Source organism: Physella acuta, unplaced genomic scaffold (assembly GCF_028476545.2).
Source record: "Physella acuta isolate Inbredline_101_S28 unplaced genomic scaffold, ASM2847654v3 ptg000063l, whole genome shotgun sequence".
NCBI lineage: Eukaryota > Metazoa > Mollusca > Gastropoda > Physidae > Physella > Physella acuta.
This window is the reverse complement of record NW_026731583.1, coordinates 354,283-375,640: the sequence shown is the minus strand read 5'-3', so window position 1 is coordinate 375,640 and position 21,358 is coordinate 354,283. Positions and strand designations below refer to the sequence as shown.

The following is a 21,358-nucleotide window of genomic DNA, read 5'->3' as shown; positions in this document are numbered from 1 at the left end:
TCATAGATCTAACATTTACAGATCCACCATATACTTCACATTTACAGATCCACTATAGACTTCACATTTGAGAAAATCCTTTCAAATGTTGTAATTGTTTTTCACATAAGTAACATTTTACAGAAGCATTACAAATGTGAGAAAATTTTCACAAAGAGACAACAGAGGCATCATTATTTTTTTCCCCATATTTTTAATATTTTGTTAACCATCAAAAGAATCCATAAAGAAAATGTCGTTGAAAATCTCTAAGAACTATGTAGAAAATCTCCTTGTGGATTGTGTTGCTTTGTGAAAAAACATTTTTTTTTATTGTTGTGGTTTGCCAGTATTAAATTTTTAATATCTAGTTTTTATTGGTAATTTAAAAAAAAATTGACCCTGCTTGTCTGTACTAAATACAAGCAGCCAATTCTAGTCTAATTGATTAGGGTTTAGTTTAAGGTACCAGGCCAAGTAAGAATGGCAGACAAACAAACAAAAACATTTTTTTATATCATAATTGCAATGTTCAGACAATGAACAAGATGTGGTTTAATTATTTTTTAAATTGTGTAGAGTTTTAATCAACTAATGAAAGGTTTTAATTTCTCTATATTGTTGATTTTTTTAATGAATTATATACAGATTTGACTTATTTTTTTGAGTGCTTTTATACTATTAAAATTGTAATTATTTTTCAAATGATAATGTAACTTTAAACAAACTGTCTTTATGTAGGCCATGCTGATGTGAAATGTATATAGTATATAAAGTTGAAATAGACTGCACTTATGTGAAAGAAAGAGGATATTGTCACACCATATAGCAAAATAATCTCCCCCCCCCCCTTGACGATAATGACACTACAATTTGAGGATTGGTGTCTATTATATAGGCCTACTGCATTAATTTTTTTAGCTTCTCAGCTAATAATCTATATATATAATTCTCCTCTTCGAGCCGTTAGAAAACAAGCTGCAAACGCTCTCCCTACCTCCCAACCCTTAATTGGTTTTAGTGAGCTGTGTTCACTCTAAATGTTTACAAGCAGAGCCAACGATTTTAAACGTAGGGGGGGGGGGGGGGGGGGGAAGGGGGGGGGGGAAGGAAAGGGGGGGGGGGGGTTATGGTCCTTAACGAGCTACTTATAGTGTTTTAAAGAAATATTTTCAGTGTCAGCGTTGGTACTGTCGAATTCACAAATTATGAATTATTGAAAATTAGAAACAACTAAATAGCGGCGTATGTTATGCCGCGGGCCGGCTCGTCAATTATAAAACAATAAATAAATGCAAAATATTTGCATTTTGTAAAAACTTCAGTCAAATATTACATTTTTCTAAGACGGCATGAAAATATTTTATAAAAATTAAAATAATTGATTACATTTAAAAATTCCAATTTTTTTCTGGTAGGGAAGATAATTTAGGATATTTTTTTCTTATTACTGACGCATTTTTTAATAAGAAGTTTAATTAGATTAGTGGTTAAAATTCTTTACTTTACTCCGTTAAATTAGTACTCAAATTTCAAATTTATTCAAATTTATTAAAAAAAAAAAACGGTTACAATTGTAGGCACAAAGGCCTTTTTTCACATTGGCCGTTTAAACAAATAAAACAATTCAATAACACATAGCAGTAACATAGCACTAAAAATGTGGAATAAAGAAACAATGTTACATAGTTATCATACAAAATGAGATAAAAAAAAGAGAATATAATAGATGAATGAGGAATGTTACAATGAGTCAGTTAGGTCATTAAATAATTTTAGTTTTAGTTTAGATTTGAATATATTTTCAGATCTAGATTCTAGATAGCTTTATTTTATTAGGAAGATTGTTCCACAAATTAGAACCAGAGTAGGCGAAGCTATGTTTTTGGAAAAAAGTTGAATATGGGAATGGTAAATTAAGACGACGATTTAATTTTAGGGTGGTTGTAACTACAACTCCACAGCTTATTTTGAAAAAAAAATCTTTTTATTTTGCTGTTAGCTTTAGGACAATAGTTAAATACAGATAATGGTATGATTATGGTTAGTGTGACAGTAAGAGTTACCGTTCTTGGTGACTATATTTGCATGAAAAGCACAAACATACAGTGGTTATAATTACACAGTGGCCTAACATAGTGTCGATATCACTTTTAATGGTGAAGCTATAATTCTTATTGTAAGATTAGTATATACAAGACTTTTTTTTCCAAAAACAAGTGAATCAAAATTAATAATATAAATATAAAAACATTTCAGGTTTAGTTTCGTACATACTAGTACTAGATCTATATTGACTATATTGCTCTTTCAGGCTTGCCAAGTTCATGAAATTTGTGAGTATTTTACACTTCCTGTACAGGTAGGGCATATGTAAAATTACAATTAGATTTTTGTATTAAATTTCTAATAAAGTCTTTATTTTAAAAATTTAACCACCACTTGAATTAGATAATGCCTCCCGAAGCATGGTCTTAAAATTTCTGCCCACGGTCGGCAAATTCACTAGTTACCTATTATCGATAAGAGCCGATGCAGTTAGAAACAATTATGCACATTAGGCCTATATTTCTATGTATCTATTGCACTCTCAACTAATTCAAGACATCTAGATCTATATTTAAAATTATTTATATTTGAACAGTATTCAATCATTATATTTTATTAAAAAGACAATATTTTATTTTATTCAAAATGTTCAGCATTGGACCACACAAACTGAATGTAGGCCATTCGATTCACAGCTTATGGGTTTGTTGTTTTGAAGCCATCTCACGGCTCATGCGCTTACCAAAAATAGTTTAAAAAAAACATAAGTAAATTCTGTTTTAATGAAGGTCACAGGTCAAATGTTTTTTCCTTCAGTCAAGTTCAGTGAAAGGTGCCACAGGCTGACCTGACTTTGGAATTTTTTCAGTAATAATGACTTTGCACAGAAAGTTAAAATATGCTAAATTAGCTTAGTTTACTAGTGTTCTAGCTATTATTAATACATTTTTAATAAAAAAATCATTTTGTAATTCTCATAAAAAAGCCTACTGAATGGACGCGAGCGAGAAAGTAGTCTATTCGAGAGGCCCATTAAATAATTTAAAAATCATGCAATGTGTAGTTACAATTAATATGGTTATAAAATCCTGTCTGTCGGGTTTTTTTGGACCTTACTAAAGATTGGATATATTTGATGTTTTTCTGTAACTAAATAAAAAAAAATGCAGAAACAATTTGGTTTTCACATGTAAAGGAGACATAAACAATGGCATCCTGCAATTCGATAGGCTGCCATAAATTTTATTGTACACATTGTAAGCTAAAAAATAAACTATGTCATGGGGTTTAAATTTGCTTTGTTATTTATAAACTTTATCTGCAAATAATTATCGATCACGGAGTTCCTGTACAGCCAATCAATATGTGTCTTACGAAAGTGAAACATCCAGTTATAAGTTATAACTTAGGCTTGATGAAAATAAATAGAAATTATTTTCAAGTTCTCTGGATTTGCAATTTTTATAGCATTTATTCTGAAAATAAAAAATTTCTAAATTGATTTTACTTTAGTTTTTTTTTTAATAATTTTTACAGTCTAAATCTAAAAAAGTACATTTTTATTCCATGTCAACAACATTATGGAAGGATTCTCATCAACTTGCTTGCGTCCACTGATATCTGTTCATGTTGTGCCAGAAAAAACAATATTTGAATTTCAAACTAATGAATTATATAACTATTTTTCAAATTATGAATATGAAATATTAACACTTAGTATGGCAGATATTAAATCTAGTATTAATTTTTGTGTTACTGAATGCATATGATTTTTTTTACACTATTTTGTCTTTGGGTGTGATGTGTGTGACAAGAATGCACTGGGATCATATGAAAGTAATAGAAAATACAATTAGAGTAAAAGTAAAATAAAAAGTGATATGCCAAAATGTAAATATTCAATGGCAAAGACAACTAACATCTTACAGCAATGGCAAAATAATAAAAAGAGATAGTATATTGAGATTAGGATCAGTGATATAAATAGTGTTAGGATTATGACTAGGTTTTTTTTATGGTTCAAGGTGAGTTTAACCGCCATATTCTGGTTAATATTTTGGTTAGGGTTAACGCTCCAGTTTCGGCAAACTTTTTATTTGTGTTTAGGTTAAGGAAAATGTGTAGGTTTAAGAAAAAAGTAAAATAAAAATTTTCTTACTTGCCTCATTTGTATTTTTCCTTCTCACTAAATATCAAGAATGCAATATAACTACTAATTGTTATCAAGAGACCCTTTTTTAGATTACTATATATGTAATGTTTAAGAAATATTTATTGTCAGATTTTGGAGAGGTAATTCATTGATGAAAAACCTGATATAATATAATTATTTACACAAATAGCTATTTCATTTAGATCTAGTACATACATCTTTTAGTCCTTTTTACAAGCTTTTAACTTGCTTCCTTTGTCGTCAGTCTGTCTGTCTAGAGCGAAAAACGCTGGAGTGAAAATTCGGACACTTCTACTTGACCGATATGGTTCAAACTTGGCACGTGGGTCAAGACATGAAGACAATGCAAACTGAAATTAAATTTGACTTATTTGGATGCCTAATTAATTTTTATGAATTAATTAAAATTTTGACCTTATTAGTGTGCATGTCTATCCAACCACACCACACGCGTCATCACGTTCAATGGCTGCGCCATCACGTTCAGTAGGCCCGCAATGGTTTTTAGTTGTGTAACTCTAAATAAAACATGTAAAGTACTGAAAAAAAATCCATAAAAAACGTTTAAATAACAAGCTTTTATGTAATAATGCACTAAAAAGTAGAAAATATACTATAGACTACTATTTAAATAACTATAAAGAAAAGCGTGGGTCTCTTCCTAAACATTAGTAAAGGTATCCAATAGGTACTAAAGTGACCCATGCTTTTCTTTATAGTTATTTAAATAGTAGTCTATAATTTATTTTCTACTTTTTAGTGCATTATTACATAATAGCTTGTTATTAAAATGTTTTTTATGAATTTTTTTGTTCTTCTTCTTCTGCATTCTTAATTTTAGTGTTGGAAAGTATACATGTCAATGATTGTCAACTGGTTATGCGCCATTGAGACCATTGAGTCAGATTTCAGCCTGCTTTTCTTTTTGGATTTGTTTCCATAGACTTTGTCCACCCAAGAATAAACTACCAGCAGTTGTTTGATTTTGGAGTTGTCTCTCCTAGAAGAGTGGCTGTACCCAGCTAACTAGCCTCATCTGCCCGAGACTTTTTGGTTTAGCAACCATGACCTTTACCGACTGAACCACGGCCATCCCTGTCCTTTTTATTGATGTCGCTGACTTTCTTGTCTACTGTATCAATCGGTCATTAATGTGTCCATTGTATTATTCATCAGTATCCATTGTATTTGTCATCACTGTGTCCTTTGTATCAGTCATCACTGTGTCCATTCTATTAGTCACCACTGTGTCCGCTGTATCAGTCCATGACTTGTCTAATAAGCATTGTGATTTAACCTATCTTTATGAAAACAATTTTCAAACATGTAAAAACATTCCACAGATATTTATCCAAGACAGAATAGCAGAATGACTTTAACAAAACTTTCTTATTTGAAAGCACATTTACAATATGAACATACTGGGGATAGGATTGTCAACAGGCGCCTGGATGTCATTGATAATTCTAGTCAACTTTCTTCCCAGTCATCAAACTTTCATCAACACCATAGAATTCATACAGGAGAAAAACCTTACAAGTGTGATTTATGTTGTAAATGTTTTAGACAACTATCGGATGTACAACGACACCTTAGAGTACATACAGGAGAAAAGCCTTACAAATGTGACACATGTGGTAAATGTTTTACAAAGTTTGTTAACTTGAGGAAACACCATAGAATTCATACAGGAGAGAAAACTTACAAGTGTGACTTATGTTGTAAATGTTTTAGACAACTATCAGATGTACAACAACACCTTAGAGTTCATACAGGAGAAAAGCCTTACAAGTGTGACAAAAGTGGTAAATCTTTTACAAAGATTGTCAACTTGAGGAAGCACCATAGAATTCATACAGAAGAGAAAACTTACAAGTGTGACTTATGTTGTAAATGTTTTAGACAACTATCGGATGTACAACAACACCTTAGAGTTCATACAGGAGAAGAGCCTTACAAGTGTGACAAAAGTGGTAAATGTTTTACAAAGATTGTCAACTTGAGGAAGCACCATAGAATTCATACAGAAGAGAAAACTTACAAGTGTGACTTATGTTGTAAATGTTTTAGACAACTATCGGATGTACAACGACACATTAGAGTACATACAGGAGACAAGCCTTACAAGTGTGAGACATGTGGAAAATGTTTTACAACACCTTATAATGTACACAGACACAAAAGAATTCATGCAGGAGAAAAGCCTTTCATTTGTGACAAATGTGGTAAATGTTTTACAATGTTTGTCTACTTGAAGACCCACCTTAGAAGTCATACAGGAGAAAAACCTTACAAGTGTGACACATGTGGTAAATGTTTTACAAGCACTTATAATGTACACAGACACAAAAGAATTCATGCAGGAGAAAAGCCTTTCATTTGTGACAAATGTGGTAAATGTTTTACAATGTTTGTCTACTTGAAGACACACCTTAGAAGTCATACAGGAGAAAAGCCTTACAAGTGTGACACATGTGGTATATGTTTTACAACCCCTTATAATGTATATAGACACAATACAATTCATACAGGAGAAAAGCCTTACATGTGTGACAAATGTGGTAAATGTTTTACAAAGTTTGTCAACTTGAGGATGCACCTTAGAAGTCATACAGGAGAAAAGCCTTACAAGTGTGACACATGTGGTAAAAGTTTTACAAGCACTTATAATGTACATAGACACAAAACAACTCATACAGGAGAAAAGCCTTACACGTGTGACACCTGTGGTAAATGTTTTACAAAAGCTTATAATGTACACCGACACAAAAAAATCATACACGAGAAAAGCCTTACAAGTGTGACAAATATGAAAATATTTTTCCCAGCATTATAGTTTATAAAATACCATAGAATTCATACATTTCAGAATCTTCTTAGAAAACGTTATAGGATAGATTATTTAGATAAAATTAAGTTACTAAATAAGCCTACAATTGTTTATTGATATTTACATCAAACTGTAATTTTTATTCTCTACTAGTTTAGCTCACAGTATCTCTGGTGTTTGATACTACAGTAATACTTTATTTTCCATTTTCATTTCACATAATAGTGTCATATATGTACTATATTAATTATAAACATATTGATACAATTGTACATTTATATAGCATTATATATATATATATATATATATATATATATATATATATATATATATATATATATATATATATATATATATATATATATATATATATATATATATTGAGAGAGAAAGACAGTAAGGCAGTGTGCAGAGCAGCAAGTGTTTGTTTTATTGGGTTTTAATTTTAGCTGCATTTATATTTAAAACTTTTCATTTATGGTAGGTTAGTTTGGTACTGGTTGAGATATTATCATTTGCTGTTATTTTTTCTACAGACTTGTGAAGCTACTATACAATTTAATATTTATATTTTGAAAATAAAACTTTTATATAATTATTTAAATAAATACTATTTATTATGTGGCTGGCATTTTTAATTTTAGAGTAACTATTGTTTAAGTCTGTATATTAGCTAATTGTACAAGTAAATAAAATATGAAGTCACAGGCTCTAAATCTTTCGTGAATAAAAAAATCCAATGCAAATGTAGCCGTTCGCGTTGCTATGTTAACCGTTTAAAAAACGATAGAACGGGATTATTATTCCAATTATATATGCCCTCCTTATTAGCAGCGGTTTTGACCGTAACTGCCGTATAATTTTATTTCAACTTTTTACTTGTTTTTGTTAATCTCATATTGAGTTTAAAAGTTTAAACTCTGTGCCCACTTATCAGAATATAGTATAAATAATCTTAACATTAATCTATTTTAATTATGAGCCTTAATATATAATAATCAAATAATACAAAAATGTATTTTAACTGAAATGTCAATATTAAGGGTTAGTTGAATTTTTTTTTAAAATTACCTGCCTCGGCATAATTGTTAAACATTGTAATTGATTCTATTTATTCAATCCATTTTTTTCTAGGCATATAAACAAAATAAATTTTCGACTGATCCGTTTAGCAATGTGCTTGTAATGTATTTAATATTTTCAAAAAATATTTTGTTGGCGTATTCTTTGCCAACAATAATAATAAATTTTTTAAATAAGTAAACTCTACCTCAATACTTGTAGTAAGACAATGCAATGCAAGGTAATACACAGCATGGAGTGTTTACTTTTATGGCTCTAGAATCTTTAACATGGAGTTTGCGTGGCCGAGTCGGTAAAGCTCATGGTTGCTAAACCGAAAGCCTCGAGTTCGAACCCTCGGGCAGATGAGGCTCGTTAGCTGGAGACAGCCACTCTTCTAGAAGAGACACTTCCAAAATCGGAGTCGATGGCCTAAAGGCGCATAACCAATTGACACGTATCCTTAATTGTTATGGAGGCGTGGTCGAGTTGGCAAACATTCGAAAAAGTCTCGAGTACAAAAACCCTCTTGCAGATAAGGCTCGATCCCTTCCAACACTAAATTTTAAGAACGAAGAAGAGAACTCATAAGGACATAGAGATGCAGAAGTGGAGTGCATCATTTCGAGGGCAAAATTGTGTTGTTTTTAAAATTGCTTTTTTCCCTGTAAAAATGATATTGTAAACATATGATTCTGCCTTCTTTGACCAAATTTGTCCATATTAGGGGATCGACTAGAGGTACTTTGTCACCGATGTTTAAGTTAGCCCACCTGTAGTTTAGCATGAGTTTCAAATACGTCTTCGGGTTTTTTTAATTAACACTATAATTATTTAAGAAATTTGATGAGACAAGTTTCCTTTTTAGTTGCCAGAAATTAAAAATAATATTAACCATGCAAGAAATACAAGTCACTAACTGCTTGTTTTTGTTCCAAGTGACGGTTGGTGCCAGAACTACTACAATGAATTGTATTTGTGTAAAGCTGGGAAAATATGCTAGGCACTGCCATGGATTAACTATCTACTAACCAAACCATAGGTCATGTTATTTTTTAAGTGAGTGTTGAGAAAACTTGTTCAGTGTTTGTTTCAGGAGAACCTGTTATATATTATATTGACCTGTATATTATAAAGGGATAGTATGGTAAGCAATATGCCCGAACGCCTTTACTAAAAGGTAGCCATCTGAGCAAGGTGTACTAGATACTAGATGTGCTAGTTAATCTAGAGTCTACAGAACTCAAGCTATTCTGGATAACACTTGCATACTCAACCATCCGTCCGATGAATAGGCCTACCTAGTTCTGGTAGCTTAGTGTCTCTATGTTTGTTTGTGTAACCCTCACTCAGTGGGGATGCTTTACCCACTGAGGTGTTGTGGTTAAGACGGGCTGAGATTTAGGACACACTGACACCGACAGTTGTTGTCAAGTACTGGCTTTATTCAACAGTACATCGAGCCATGACGGCGATGCAGAACACAGATGAATACTAAACAAACAGGAAAACCAAAAAGAAAACAGAGAAGAACTGTAGCCCTAAAACAAATGTAAAGAAAAAGTTACATTCATGATAACACCACGAGTAGGCTACAACATACACGGGTACAATAAAATATGTTGCGGCCAGTACACAGTACTGCCAACAAGTACCAATAAAAGTACAACAATAAATACTTTAAAAATTACTCAACCTAACTTGTGTGCACATACAGCACTAGCAGGAATACACAAATAAGTATTCTAACAATAAACATAATTTATATAACCACACTACCTTCATTAGGTCTACATCTTGGTACCGTCACCGTGTCCACAGACAGCAGATTTGCGTGTGACTGACACGGCTAGACACGAAACTACCCATAGTCCCATGTCACATGACATGGGACACAGGTAAAATCGCTCACAAGAGCATGCAACACAACTACATCAACAGGGCTCAATGAATTAAAACTTTATTTGTTATCCCCCTTGGCTGGTAACCATATGTGTTAAATTTGCAATTGTCTTTTTCTTGACTGCTGATGTTACGTAACACAGATCTCTGCGTTAACCTTGCTACTTTATTATAATAGACAGCACAGACGACAAGTCTTGGCTCTTGGTCTACCTGTAGGTAACTGAATACATGTAATGTACACATCTACTACTTCACGGAAGCCACTGTGAACACTCAAGGGCCGTAACCATGATATACATAATACAAGGGAGGCAACAATTACCAACAAGACATACTGTAACTGGAACAGCTGAATCTCCCCTGACAGGGGCTGCTGACATCCCAGCCTACACAGTGGCGTAGCGAGGGGGGGGGGGCGGGGGGACATGTCCCCGGGCGCCGACCTTAGGGGGGGGGGGGCGCCAAAATGGGTTGGAAAAACTAATTGAAAGTTGAGAGGGGGTGGTGCAAATCAAAAGTTCGAGGGGTGGGGGGGGGTGCAAATCGAAAGTTTGTCACCGGGCGCTACGCCTCTGAGCCTGCAACAATGTATTTTGGCTCATTTCACTAAACTGCTCTATTTTTTCCGCGCTGGTAAGCGAGCGATGAAGTAAACAAATATCGAGGTCATTAATCAAACTTATAATATTACTATTAACATTTTGAATGGTGGAAAGTGGAGGTGGGAGTCAAAGTCAAGGCTGAATTTTTTGTGAACGTCATAAATGTTTAAACCCTTATGCCACTGATTGGGTACCACTTAGCACACATGGCCGATGTAACAAAACTTCAATAATAGTTACTTCACTTTACAAGAAATCGAGTCTGCACATTTGATTATTCGAGTTGTAACCAAAGGGGGTCGTCCATAAATGACGTCAAACTTGTAGGGGGGAGGGGGGGGGGGTCGGTATTTTTGTGACGATGTGTGATGAGGGGGGGGGGTTCAGATGGTGCGACGTCACACTTTTGCTTTATAGAAAGAAATGTTAGAAAACGAATTTTAGATGTTATTTTGCGTTTTAGAAAACAGGTTTAATAAATTGTAATAGGAATTGATTAAAATACTCTAATTTGACAGATTTCAGACAAGATTTTGGTAAACTATCGATCTTTGTAGGCTAAGGTGTGACGTCATTTTAAGGGGGGGGGTCTGGCTTTTTGTGACGAATTGTGACGGAGGGGAGGGGGGAGGAAAAATCGTCAAAAACGTGACGTCATTTATGGATGACCCCAAATGCTTATTTTAATTTAAATCTAGATCTAGGTCTATATAAAGTATTATAAAATAAACTCATATTAGGCCTACATCTGTAGGCCTAGACTAGTTCTGTTTTCCGTTTCTGCTTAACAATCTCTGGTTTAGTTTCGTATCTATATTGCTCTTTCAGGCTTGCCAAATTCTGGTCCAGGTATAGACTAGAATCTAGAATAAGATCTAGATCATAGATCTAGTAGATTTAGACTAGATGTATATAGATCTAGTAATGTAGAATTCTCTCTAGATCTAGATCTTTCTAGCAGCTATCCTCATATTGACATATTGTAACATTTACTAACATTATTCTACTTCCAACTAACCACATCCTTTAATAAAATGAGGCGCTTCTGAGCTGTTCATAACTTAAAAAGTGACAAGCAAACCAGTTTTCATGCTATAATCTAGATCTAGAATCTATTTTCTATAGGCCTAGGCATATTCTCTCTAGATTTATAAATCATCTAGATCTAGACTTTAGTTTTGAAGTTTTAACGTTCAACCTAGGGACTAGGCTACGAAAATTCGTCAAATCTCGAGGCCGGAAATAACGCTATCGCCGCCGTATTTAAATTATCTTGATTCTGGTTTCCGTAAGCCAAAACAGCTCACTGTTCACTGTATAAAACCAGATTCTTGACGTATCTGTGAGTACTTTACACTTCCTGTACAGGTATGGCCTATGTAAAATTACAACTAGATTTTTGTTTTAAATTTCTAATAAAGTCTTTATTTTAAAAATTTAACCACCACTTGAATTAGATCTAGAATCTAGATAGATCTAATGCCTCCCGAAGCATGGTCTTAGAAAGGCAAATTCGCCAGTTACCTATTATCGATAAGAGCCGATGCCGTTAGAAATAATTATACCTACACATTAGGCCTAGATTTCTATGTATCTATTGCACTCTCAACTAATTCAAGGCATCTATATTTATATTTGAACAGGGTAAAACTCCATTTTAGCGTATTTTATTCCCCGCTTCACGTTTACCTCCAGTTGAGCGTAGTATTTTATTACAAAGTGAAAACAGAAACACACAAAAACGTTTTATGGTCGCTTTGTTTACTCAATCTAAAAAAGCAGGTTTTTATTCCTTGTCAACAATGTGATGGAAGGATTCTAGTCAACTTGCTCGCCTCCATTAGCTTTGCGTTTTTTTATTTTAAACAATAGGCCTATAAGAGTCTATAGTCTATATGAAAATAATTTTTTTTTTTTAAATTATGGCTAGAGATCTTAGAAAAAGGCAGACCAAAATGTAGCCTATATTTTTTACATTATGACTTATTGTGACATTGACAACGAAAATATGATAGAGGTTGAGGGTCATCTATAAATGACATCATGCTTTTTTGACAATTTTACCTCCCTCTCCTTCCCTCAGTCACACATCATCACAAAAAGCTAGACCCCCCCCCCCCCCCCCTAAAATGACATCACCCCTCTGCCTATAACCCCCATCAAAATTGCAGTTGAATTTTTCTTAAAATATGATATTTTTCCAAACTCTTGTCTGAACTCTGTCAACATAGAGTATTTTAATCAATTCCTATTACAATTTATTAAAACAGTTTTCTAAAACGTGAAATAACGTCTAAAATTCATTTTCTAACATTGCTTTTTTATAATGCAAAATTGTGATGTCACACCATCAGAGCCCCCCCACCTTCCCACTCATCACACACCGTCACAAAATTAGGGATGGCTGCTAAAGTAAATGAGCTTGGCTGCATCTGATAAAAACATCACTAATCTTTATTTTTTAATGAAAAGTTTTAAAACAATTGTTTAAAACAGGTATATTAATAAAATTTGAAACATTTTTGTAACTTTCAGAACATAAATCCCCCTAAAAGTGTGAAATAGTTACTAAAATTTAATGAGTCACCTTTTTTTCACATTACTAATCTCAGCCGATTTTACGTACCTAAAACAATAGATTACCAGTGATTTTATAAATGTATACAAGTTGCATCTCACAATACTTCTAGAATTGATGAAGTTGTTTGTCAGTAAAATCAGTTCTTAAAGTACAGAATTTTAAAGAATGCTTTATAGGCCTATATAACATATTTAAATATGCTTCAATACATTTTCATATGAATAGAAATGAAAGAAAGCTATTCTAAATAAAATTTTCTTCAGATGGCTGCTATTTTTAATAGCAAATTTACTATCTCAAGCAGGGTTGAAAAAATTTAATTTCATGATATTTCAATTGATTTAACATTAAATCATGATCTATTATTCAATTATCTAGGCCTATAGGTAATATTTTAATAAAATATAAGAAAATATACTTATATTTAAAGACATTCATTAATACCCTCTCACCCACATTACTAGTTTTGGCAGAATTCACGACACTAATATACTAGTCAAAGTTTCACCCGATATAATTCATTATATGAAGTCCAGATCTAGTTGAATATAGATAGTCTAGATCTAGAAAGAATGAATAATAATGCATACTGATTGAATAGGTCTATAGATTACTATATAAACTATAGGTACATCTTGATGTTCTAAATCTAAAAGCTAATAAAATTTAAGCTAGACTAGATGTTAGATTTAACCTTAGCATTGAATAAAAAAAACATAAGTATTTAGAAAAATATCTGAAATTTTGCTAGCAAAACTACTCAACCGTTAATGTTGAGGCTAGTGAATAGCATGCAATTTCACCCATTGCATTTAAACAGTTATCAAGAATGATTCATATTGAAAGTCTATAGGAAATCATATTTTGTGCTTATTAATTTCCTTACTAATTTCGACTTATTAATTCTATGGGGGTCACGTGTCGCTTACTTTTTATAAAAGGGGGTCATCAAGTTTGGGAACCACTGCTTTAGAGCATCTTATTTTCTAGATTATGATTAGTTTTGACTAGAATCTAGATCTAGGCCTACTAGTACAAGTTAACTAGTACTAACACAGCTAAGATAACACATGTTATTGTTTAAGACAGGTAGGCCTAAGTTACATTTACTAATTGTAATAAAATAACGTCAAAAAATAGAAAGGAGCTACTATTTATGACGGGGACGGAGTGGTAGAGAGCTGGACTACTAACCCGTAAGTCTCGAGTTTGAATCTGGGTTCAAGTCAGTAGACCATCCCTGAGTCCACCCAAGTCTAATGGGTACCTACCTCATGTTAGGGAAAGTAAAGGCGGCGTGGCATAGTGCTGATCACTTCATATGCTGAGGTCACAGAAACAGGTGAACTCTTCTTCACTTGCCCCATAGACCGTTAGGTTTGAAAGGGAAACTTTACTTTCCTATTTATGACAATCATCACAAAATATCGTTTAGATGTAAATCTTAGTTCAATCTAGGGTCTGGATCTAGATCTAGCTTAAACTGAGACGACTTGAAAGACATTTAAAAAAAATAATCTTATAGGCCCTAATAATGTTGAATAATTAGTTTATATTTTGGTAGCATGACTCACAATATTTTAAATTACGTTATTTCCTGACTTAATGTATTTTGCATTGCAAAGTCCATATTTTAAAAGTTGTCTGTCAAATGACAGCAGACCTGAAGGGACATCAGAACCCAAAAAACTGCATGATTTATTTCATTTTTGGTCAAAAGAAGTCCATATTTAGAAGAATGAAAACTTTGCCAATCTTCTATGGTACAACTATTTTTTCAATATTAGACTAGATAAATCGATATCTATTCATGGTGTACCCAAAAAAAAATGCTATTTCTTGGTTTTGAATTTTAAACTAATGAATTGTAGTACTATTTTTCAAATTATAAGTATGAAATATTAACACTTAGTATGGCAGATATTAAATCTAGTATAATTTTTGTGTAAACTATAGGGCAAGTGAAGTAGAGTTCACTTGTTTCTGTGACCTCAGCATATGAAGAGATATTGTGGTCAGCACTGTGCCCAACCGCCTTTACTTTCCCTAACATGAGTTAGGTACCCATCAGACTCAGGGATGGTCTACTGCTTGAACCAGGCTCACTACCGCTAGACCACTCCGTCCCCTAATTTTGGTGTTGCTGAATGTTTATCATATACATTCAGTAACACAAAAATTTGTCTTTCGGTATGTGTGACAAGAATGCACTGGGATCATATAAAAGTAATATAAAAAGTGGTATGCCAAAATGTAATTTTTTTTCATTTGTGTATTTATTCAATGGCAAAGACAACTAACATCTTACAGCAATGGCAAAGTAATAAAAAGAGTATATTGAGATAAGGATCAGTGATATAAATAGTGTTAGGATAATGACTAGGTTTTTTTTTTTTACGGTTCAAGTTGAGGTTAACCGCCATATTCTGGTTAATGTTTTGGTTAGGGTTAAGGCTCCAGTTCCTGCAAATTTTTTATTTGTGTTTAGGTTAAGGAAAATGTGTAGGTTTAAGAAATGAGTAAAATAAAATTTTCTTACTTGCATCAATTGTATTTTTCCTTCTCACTCATTGTCAAGAATGCAATATTACTACTAATTGCTATCAAGAGACCCTTTTTTAGATTACTATAAATGTAATGTTATAGAAATATTTATTGTCAGATTTTGGAGAGGTAATTCCAGGGCTCCCTACTTGTATAGTTTTGCCCGTAATTTTACGATTTTGACACCCAGGTTATAGAATTATGATTACGAGCCGACCCGCGGCATATCATACGCCGCTATTTAGTTGTTTTATTTTCTACTTTTCAGTAATTCCTAATTTGTGAATTCGACAGTACCAATGCTGCCACTGAAAATATTTGCTTTAAAACACTACCCCTTCCCCCTAACCCCGAACATACACGCCCCCCCCCTGTGAAAGCAGCCTCCTCTTAGTTACCTCCTGTAAGTTTAAAATCGTTTCAAACTAAATTATCTGCCCCTAATAGCCGTCACTAAATGCGGCTCTACGATTTGTAAACATTTAGCGTGACCATAGCTCACCAGACCATGTGGGGGTGGGGTGGGGGTGATAGTGATAGAGAGAAAGAGAGGGGACTGCAAGGCGCGCTTGCAGCTTGTTTTCTAACGTCTCCCAGAAGAGAATTATATATATAGATGCCGCAAAGGTTACGGTTTTCATTTCAGTGGCGATCAAAATCGACTTTGGTGTAAAAACACTTTTTTACTGTGGTAACTTTTATGTTCCTGGTCTGAGTTTTATATTTATCTAGTTATATTTCAGAGTGTTATCCGGTTTTCTATGTTTTTTAGCATCTCCCGTAACAATCCCCCTCCCCCTTCACTTCCCGCTCATGTCAAGACTGGCAGCAGTCGTGTTTATATTGTGAACTATTGTCCCCGCGAGTGGTCTGTTACCTCATGAGCCAGTGTTGTCCGTAGAGATGGCCTAAATCATTGAAAGTCCGGTCGCGCATAGAAAATATCTCAATTAAAATTTAACCTACATGTAGATCTACTATTTTTTTAAAGAAAAAATAGTCTACCATTTAAATAATGAAAAAATAGTCTACCATTTAAATAATAAAAAAATAAACTATGCGAGCGTAGGTTTCTATTTATTTATAAAATAAACTGGATTTGGGTAAAAGCCAAGACACGAAATAGCGAGTCATTTAGCTGCGGCAGAATTACGGCTAAATGCCTAAATAGCGAGACATAATTTATCGAGGCATTTTGTTTGAGATGTGCGAGAAGACAAGTTTTTACTAAACAACGAGATCTAGATCTAGGCTCACCTAGATTAATTACAGGTCATATTTTTAAAATTATACTTTTCTTCTAGATATCACATTGATAAAATGTAGATTTTAAAAAAATATTCAAGAAATATGCTAATTCTAAACATTGCCACCCGTGTTATTGGCAGCTCACGTTTTCTTGTTCGCGGGAGAAAAATCTTGATGCCCATACAGTCTAGGGGTCACTGAGTTCACATTGGTTCAGACATCGGTAGTGTAGGCCTATATCATACAGCATACTACTCATTGCAAGGACTATTCCTATTTAAAATTTTCCCTTGTTGACTCACATTCTGAATTTCACTGCGTTTTTAAAAAAAATAATAGTCCATAAAATAAAAAGTATTATGAGTCGCCGACTCATCATTATGCTGGTGAGCTTTACGATCATACAAAATTGGTCTTATTTACATTGTATTTAAAAATGTGTACAAATATTGAAAGTTACGGGCAGTATCCAATTATTACGGAAAACCTATGCTCTTGTTACAGGAAACATTATTTTGGGGTAGGCAGCCCTGTATTTCATCTATATAAAACCAGATATTTTAAGTAAAATTCATTATTCACACAAATAGCTATTTCATTTAGATCTAGTACATACATCTTTTAGTCCTTTTTGATCTTCTTCTGCGTTCTTAATTTTAATGTTGGAAAGTATACATGTCAACTGGTTATGCACCATTGAGTCCAATTTCAGCCTGCTTTTCTTTTTGGATTTGTTTCCATAGCCTTTGTCCAACCAAGAACAAACTACCAGCAGTTATTTGATTTTGGAGTAATCTCTCCTAGAAGAGTGACTGTCCCCAGCTAACTACTATCCTCATCTGCCAAGGGGTTTGAACTCAAGACTCTTTGGTTTAGCAACCATGAGCTTTACCGACTCAACCACGGCCATCCCTGTCCTTTTTGTTGATGTAATTGACTTTTATGTCTACTGCATCAATAAGTCATCAATGTGTCAATTCTATCAGTCATCAATGTGTCCTTGTATTAGTCATCAATGTGTCAATTCTATCAGTCATCACTGTGTCAATTGTATTAGTCATCAATGTGTCAATTGTATTAGTCATCAATGTATCCATTGTATTAGTCATCAATGTGTCAATTGTATTAGTCATCAATGTATCCATTGTATTAGTCATCAATGTGTCCATTGTATTAGTCATCAATTTGTCCATTGTATTAGTCAACACTATGTCCAGTGTATTAGTCATCAATGTGTCCTTGTATTAGTCACCACTGTCTCCACTGTATTATTTAGAAAGAACTGTGTCCACTGTATCAGTTAGTCCATGACTTATCTAATAAGCCCTGTGCTTTAACCTATCTTTAAATATTATGAAAACAATTTTCAAACATATAAAAACATTCCACAGATATTTATCCAAGTCAGCATCGCAGAATGGCTTTAACAAAACTCTCTTATTTGAAAGCACATTTACAATATGATCATACTGAGGATAGAATTGTCAACAAGTGCCTGGATGTCATTGATAATTCTAGTCAACTTTCTCCCCAGTCATCAAACTTTCATCAACACCCTATCATTTGTACAGTAGAAAGGACTTACAAGTGTGATTTATGTTGTAAATATTTTAGACAGCTATCTGTTTTACAACAACACCTTAAAGTTCATACAGGAGAAAAGCTTTACAAGTGTAACACATGTGGTAAATGTTTTAAAAGTTATGTCAACTTGAGGAAGCACCATAGAATTCATACAGGAGAAAGACGTTACAAGTGTGACTTATGTAGTAAATGGTTTAGACAACTATCGGTTGTACAACAACACCTTATAGTTCATACAGGAGAAAAGCTTTACAAGTGTGACACATGTGGAAAATGCTTTACAAGGTTTGTCAACTTGAGGAAGCACCATAGAATTCATAGAGGAGAAAAACCTTACAAGTGTGACTTATGTTGTAAAGTTTTTAGACAGCTTTCAGTTGTACAACAACACCTTAGAGTTCATACAGGAGAAAAGCCTTACATGTGTGACAAATGTGGTAAATGTTTTACAGATTATTCCAACTTTAGGACGCACCTTAGAAGTCATACAGGTGAAAAGCCTTACAATTGTGACACATGTGGTAAATGTTTTACAGATTTTTCCAACTTTAGGAAGCACCTTAGAAGTCATAGAGGAAAAAAGGCTTACAAGTGTGACAAATGTGGTAAATGTTTTACAGATTTTTCCAACTTTAGGAAGCACCTTAGAAGTCATAGAGGAAAAAAGTCTTACAAGTGTGACAAATGTGGTAAATGTTTTACAGATTATGCCAACTTTAGGACGCACCTTAGAAGTCATAGAGGAGAAAAGCGTTACAAGTGTGACACATGTGGTAAATGTTTTATATATGCCAACTTTAGGACGCACCTTAGAAGTCATACAGGAGAAAAGCCTTACAAGTGTGACACATGTGGAAAATGTTTTACAAGGTTTGTCAACTTGAGGAAGCACCATAGAATTCATAGAGGAGAAAAACCTTACAAGTGTGACTTATGTTGTAAATTTTTTAGACAGCTTTCAGTTGTACAACAACACCTTAGAGTTCATACAGGAGAAAAGCCTTACATGTGTGACAAATGTGGTAAATGTTTTACAGATTATGCCAACTTTAGGACGCACCATAAAAGTCATACAGGAGAAGGGGCTTACAAGTGTGATGAATGTGGTAAATGTTTTACAGATTTTTCCTACTTTAGGAAGCACCTTAGAAGTCATACAGGAGAAAGTCATAGAGGAAAAAAGGCTTACAAGTGTGACATATGTGGTCAAAGTTTCACACTACTTTATAATGTAAAAAGACACAAAAAAACTCATACAGGAGAAAAGCCTTACAAGTGTGACACATGTGGTAAATGTTTTACAAACCCTTATAATTTACACAGACACAAAAAAAGTCATACAAGAGAGAAGCCTTACATGTGTGACAAATGTGGTAAAGGTTTTACAGATATTGCCAACTTGAGGGCGCACCTTAGAAGTCATACAGGAGAAAAGGCTTACAAGTGTGATGAATGTGGTAAATGTTTTACAAATCTTTATAATCTACACAGACACAAAAAAATTCATACAGGATCAGGAGAAAGTCATAGAGGAAAAATGGCTTACAAGTGTGACATATGTGGGAAATGTTTCACACAACCTTATAATGTACACAGACACAAAAAAACTCATACAGGAGAAAAACCTTACAAGTGTGACACATGTGGTAAATGTTTTACAAATCCTTTTAATTTACACAGACACAAAACAATTCATACAGGAGAGAAGCCTTATATGTGTGACAAATGTGGTAAATGTTTTACAAAGTTTGTCAACTTGAGGATGCACCTTAGAAGTCATACAGGAGAAAAGCCTTACAAGTGTGACACATGTGGTAAATGTTGTACAAAACTTTATAATCTACACAGACACACAAAAACTCATACAGGAGAAAAGCCTTACAAGTGTGTCAAATGTGGAAAATGTTTTTCCCTGCATTACAGTTTAAAACAACACCATAGAATTCAACATTCAACATAATTAGGCCCTACAAAAAGATTATTTTTGTAAATGCCTTTCAAGTCATACATTTCAGAAACATCTTAGAATTCCTTCAGAAGATATGCTTTAACTGTGGTAATTTTAAATTAAACATTGTACTGAATCATCTCAATGTGATGATTATTTTAATGACCTTTAATATTTATCTAAACATCAAAGAAGCCACACTTGAAATTGTACTTGAACATCTCCTTGAGGTATGCATTAGTTTAGGGTCATCTATATCTGCACTGAACTGTCTTTTTTTGTAAACTATTCTTGAAATTTTGTTTCTTGTTATCTGTTTGTATTAGATTTTTAATTAGTGTTTTTTCCAGACTTTTTTCTCTGGGGGAAAGGGGGGTGGGGGGGGGGGGGGGGGGCGGACTCTAGTAAAAGTGTATGTTAATATTAATTCCATCTCTTTGGGGGGGGGGGGGGGGCAGAAGAGATGCCTGGCAGAAACTCTGATTTTTTATACCAATTTTTCCGTTGTTAATGTATTTATATAGACCCAGCTTGATTGTTCTTAGCACATCCGGCCAATTCTTGTCGAAATGATGAGGTTTTAGTTCAAGACAAAAGAGAAAAGTAAAAAGGGGACACAAAAACGAGCTAACACGCTTTAAAAATCATAATTGTATTTTTCAGAAAAGAAAGTGTGGTTTATTTTTTTTTTTTAAATCAAGTAAAGCATTAATAAAATGTAAGATTATAATTAATGTATAGTGTTGGTTCTGTATGAACTGTATACAGATTGGACACTATTTTTGTGTTTTTTAAATCCTTTTTTTATGATTAGGTAATTCAAACGTAAAGAAACTGGCCTTAACTAAGTCAT

General features: G+C 33.5%; 2 protein-coding genes across 2 annotated transcripts; both read left to right on the top strand.

The window, feature by feature from the left end:
• The first annotated feature begins 2,241 nt into the window (after nucleotides 1-2,241).
• Nucleotides 2,242-7,348, top strand: LOC131949825 (zinc finger protein 665). Its single transcript, XM_059311823.1, has 2 exons — nucleotides 2,242-2,315; nucleotides 5,545-7,348. Exon 2 carries the CDS (start codon nucleotides 5,571-5,573, stop codon nucleotides 7,035-7,037), a length of 1,467 nt encoding a protein of 488 aa, XP_059167806.1. The 5' UTR covers nucleotides 2,242-2,315; nucleotides 5,545-5,570; the 3' UTR covers nucleotides 7,038-7,348.
• A 4,508-nt stretch (nucleotides 7,349-11,856) lies between these two features.
• LOC131949783 (zinc finger protein 665-like) lies at nucleotides 11,857-20,763 on the top strand. Its single transcript, XM_059311735.1, has 4 exons — nucleotides 11,857-11,968; nucleotides 18,365-19,291; nucleotides 19,541-19,669; nucleotides 19,937-20,763. Exons 2-4 carry the CDS (start codon nucleotides 18,391-18,393, stop codon nucleotides 20,515-20,517), a joined length of 1,611 nt encoding a protein of 536 aa, XP_059167718.1. The 5' UTR covers nucleotides 11,857-11,968; nucleotides 18,365-18,390; the 3' UTR covers nucleotides 20,518-20,763.
• Nucleotides 20,764-21,358: the final 595 nt, after the last annotated feature.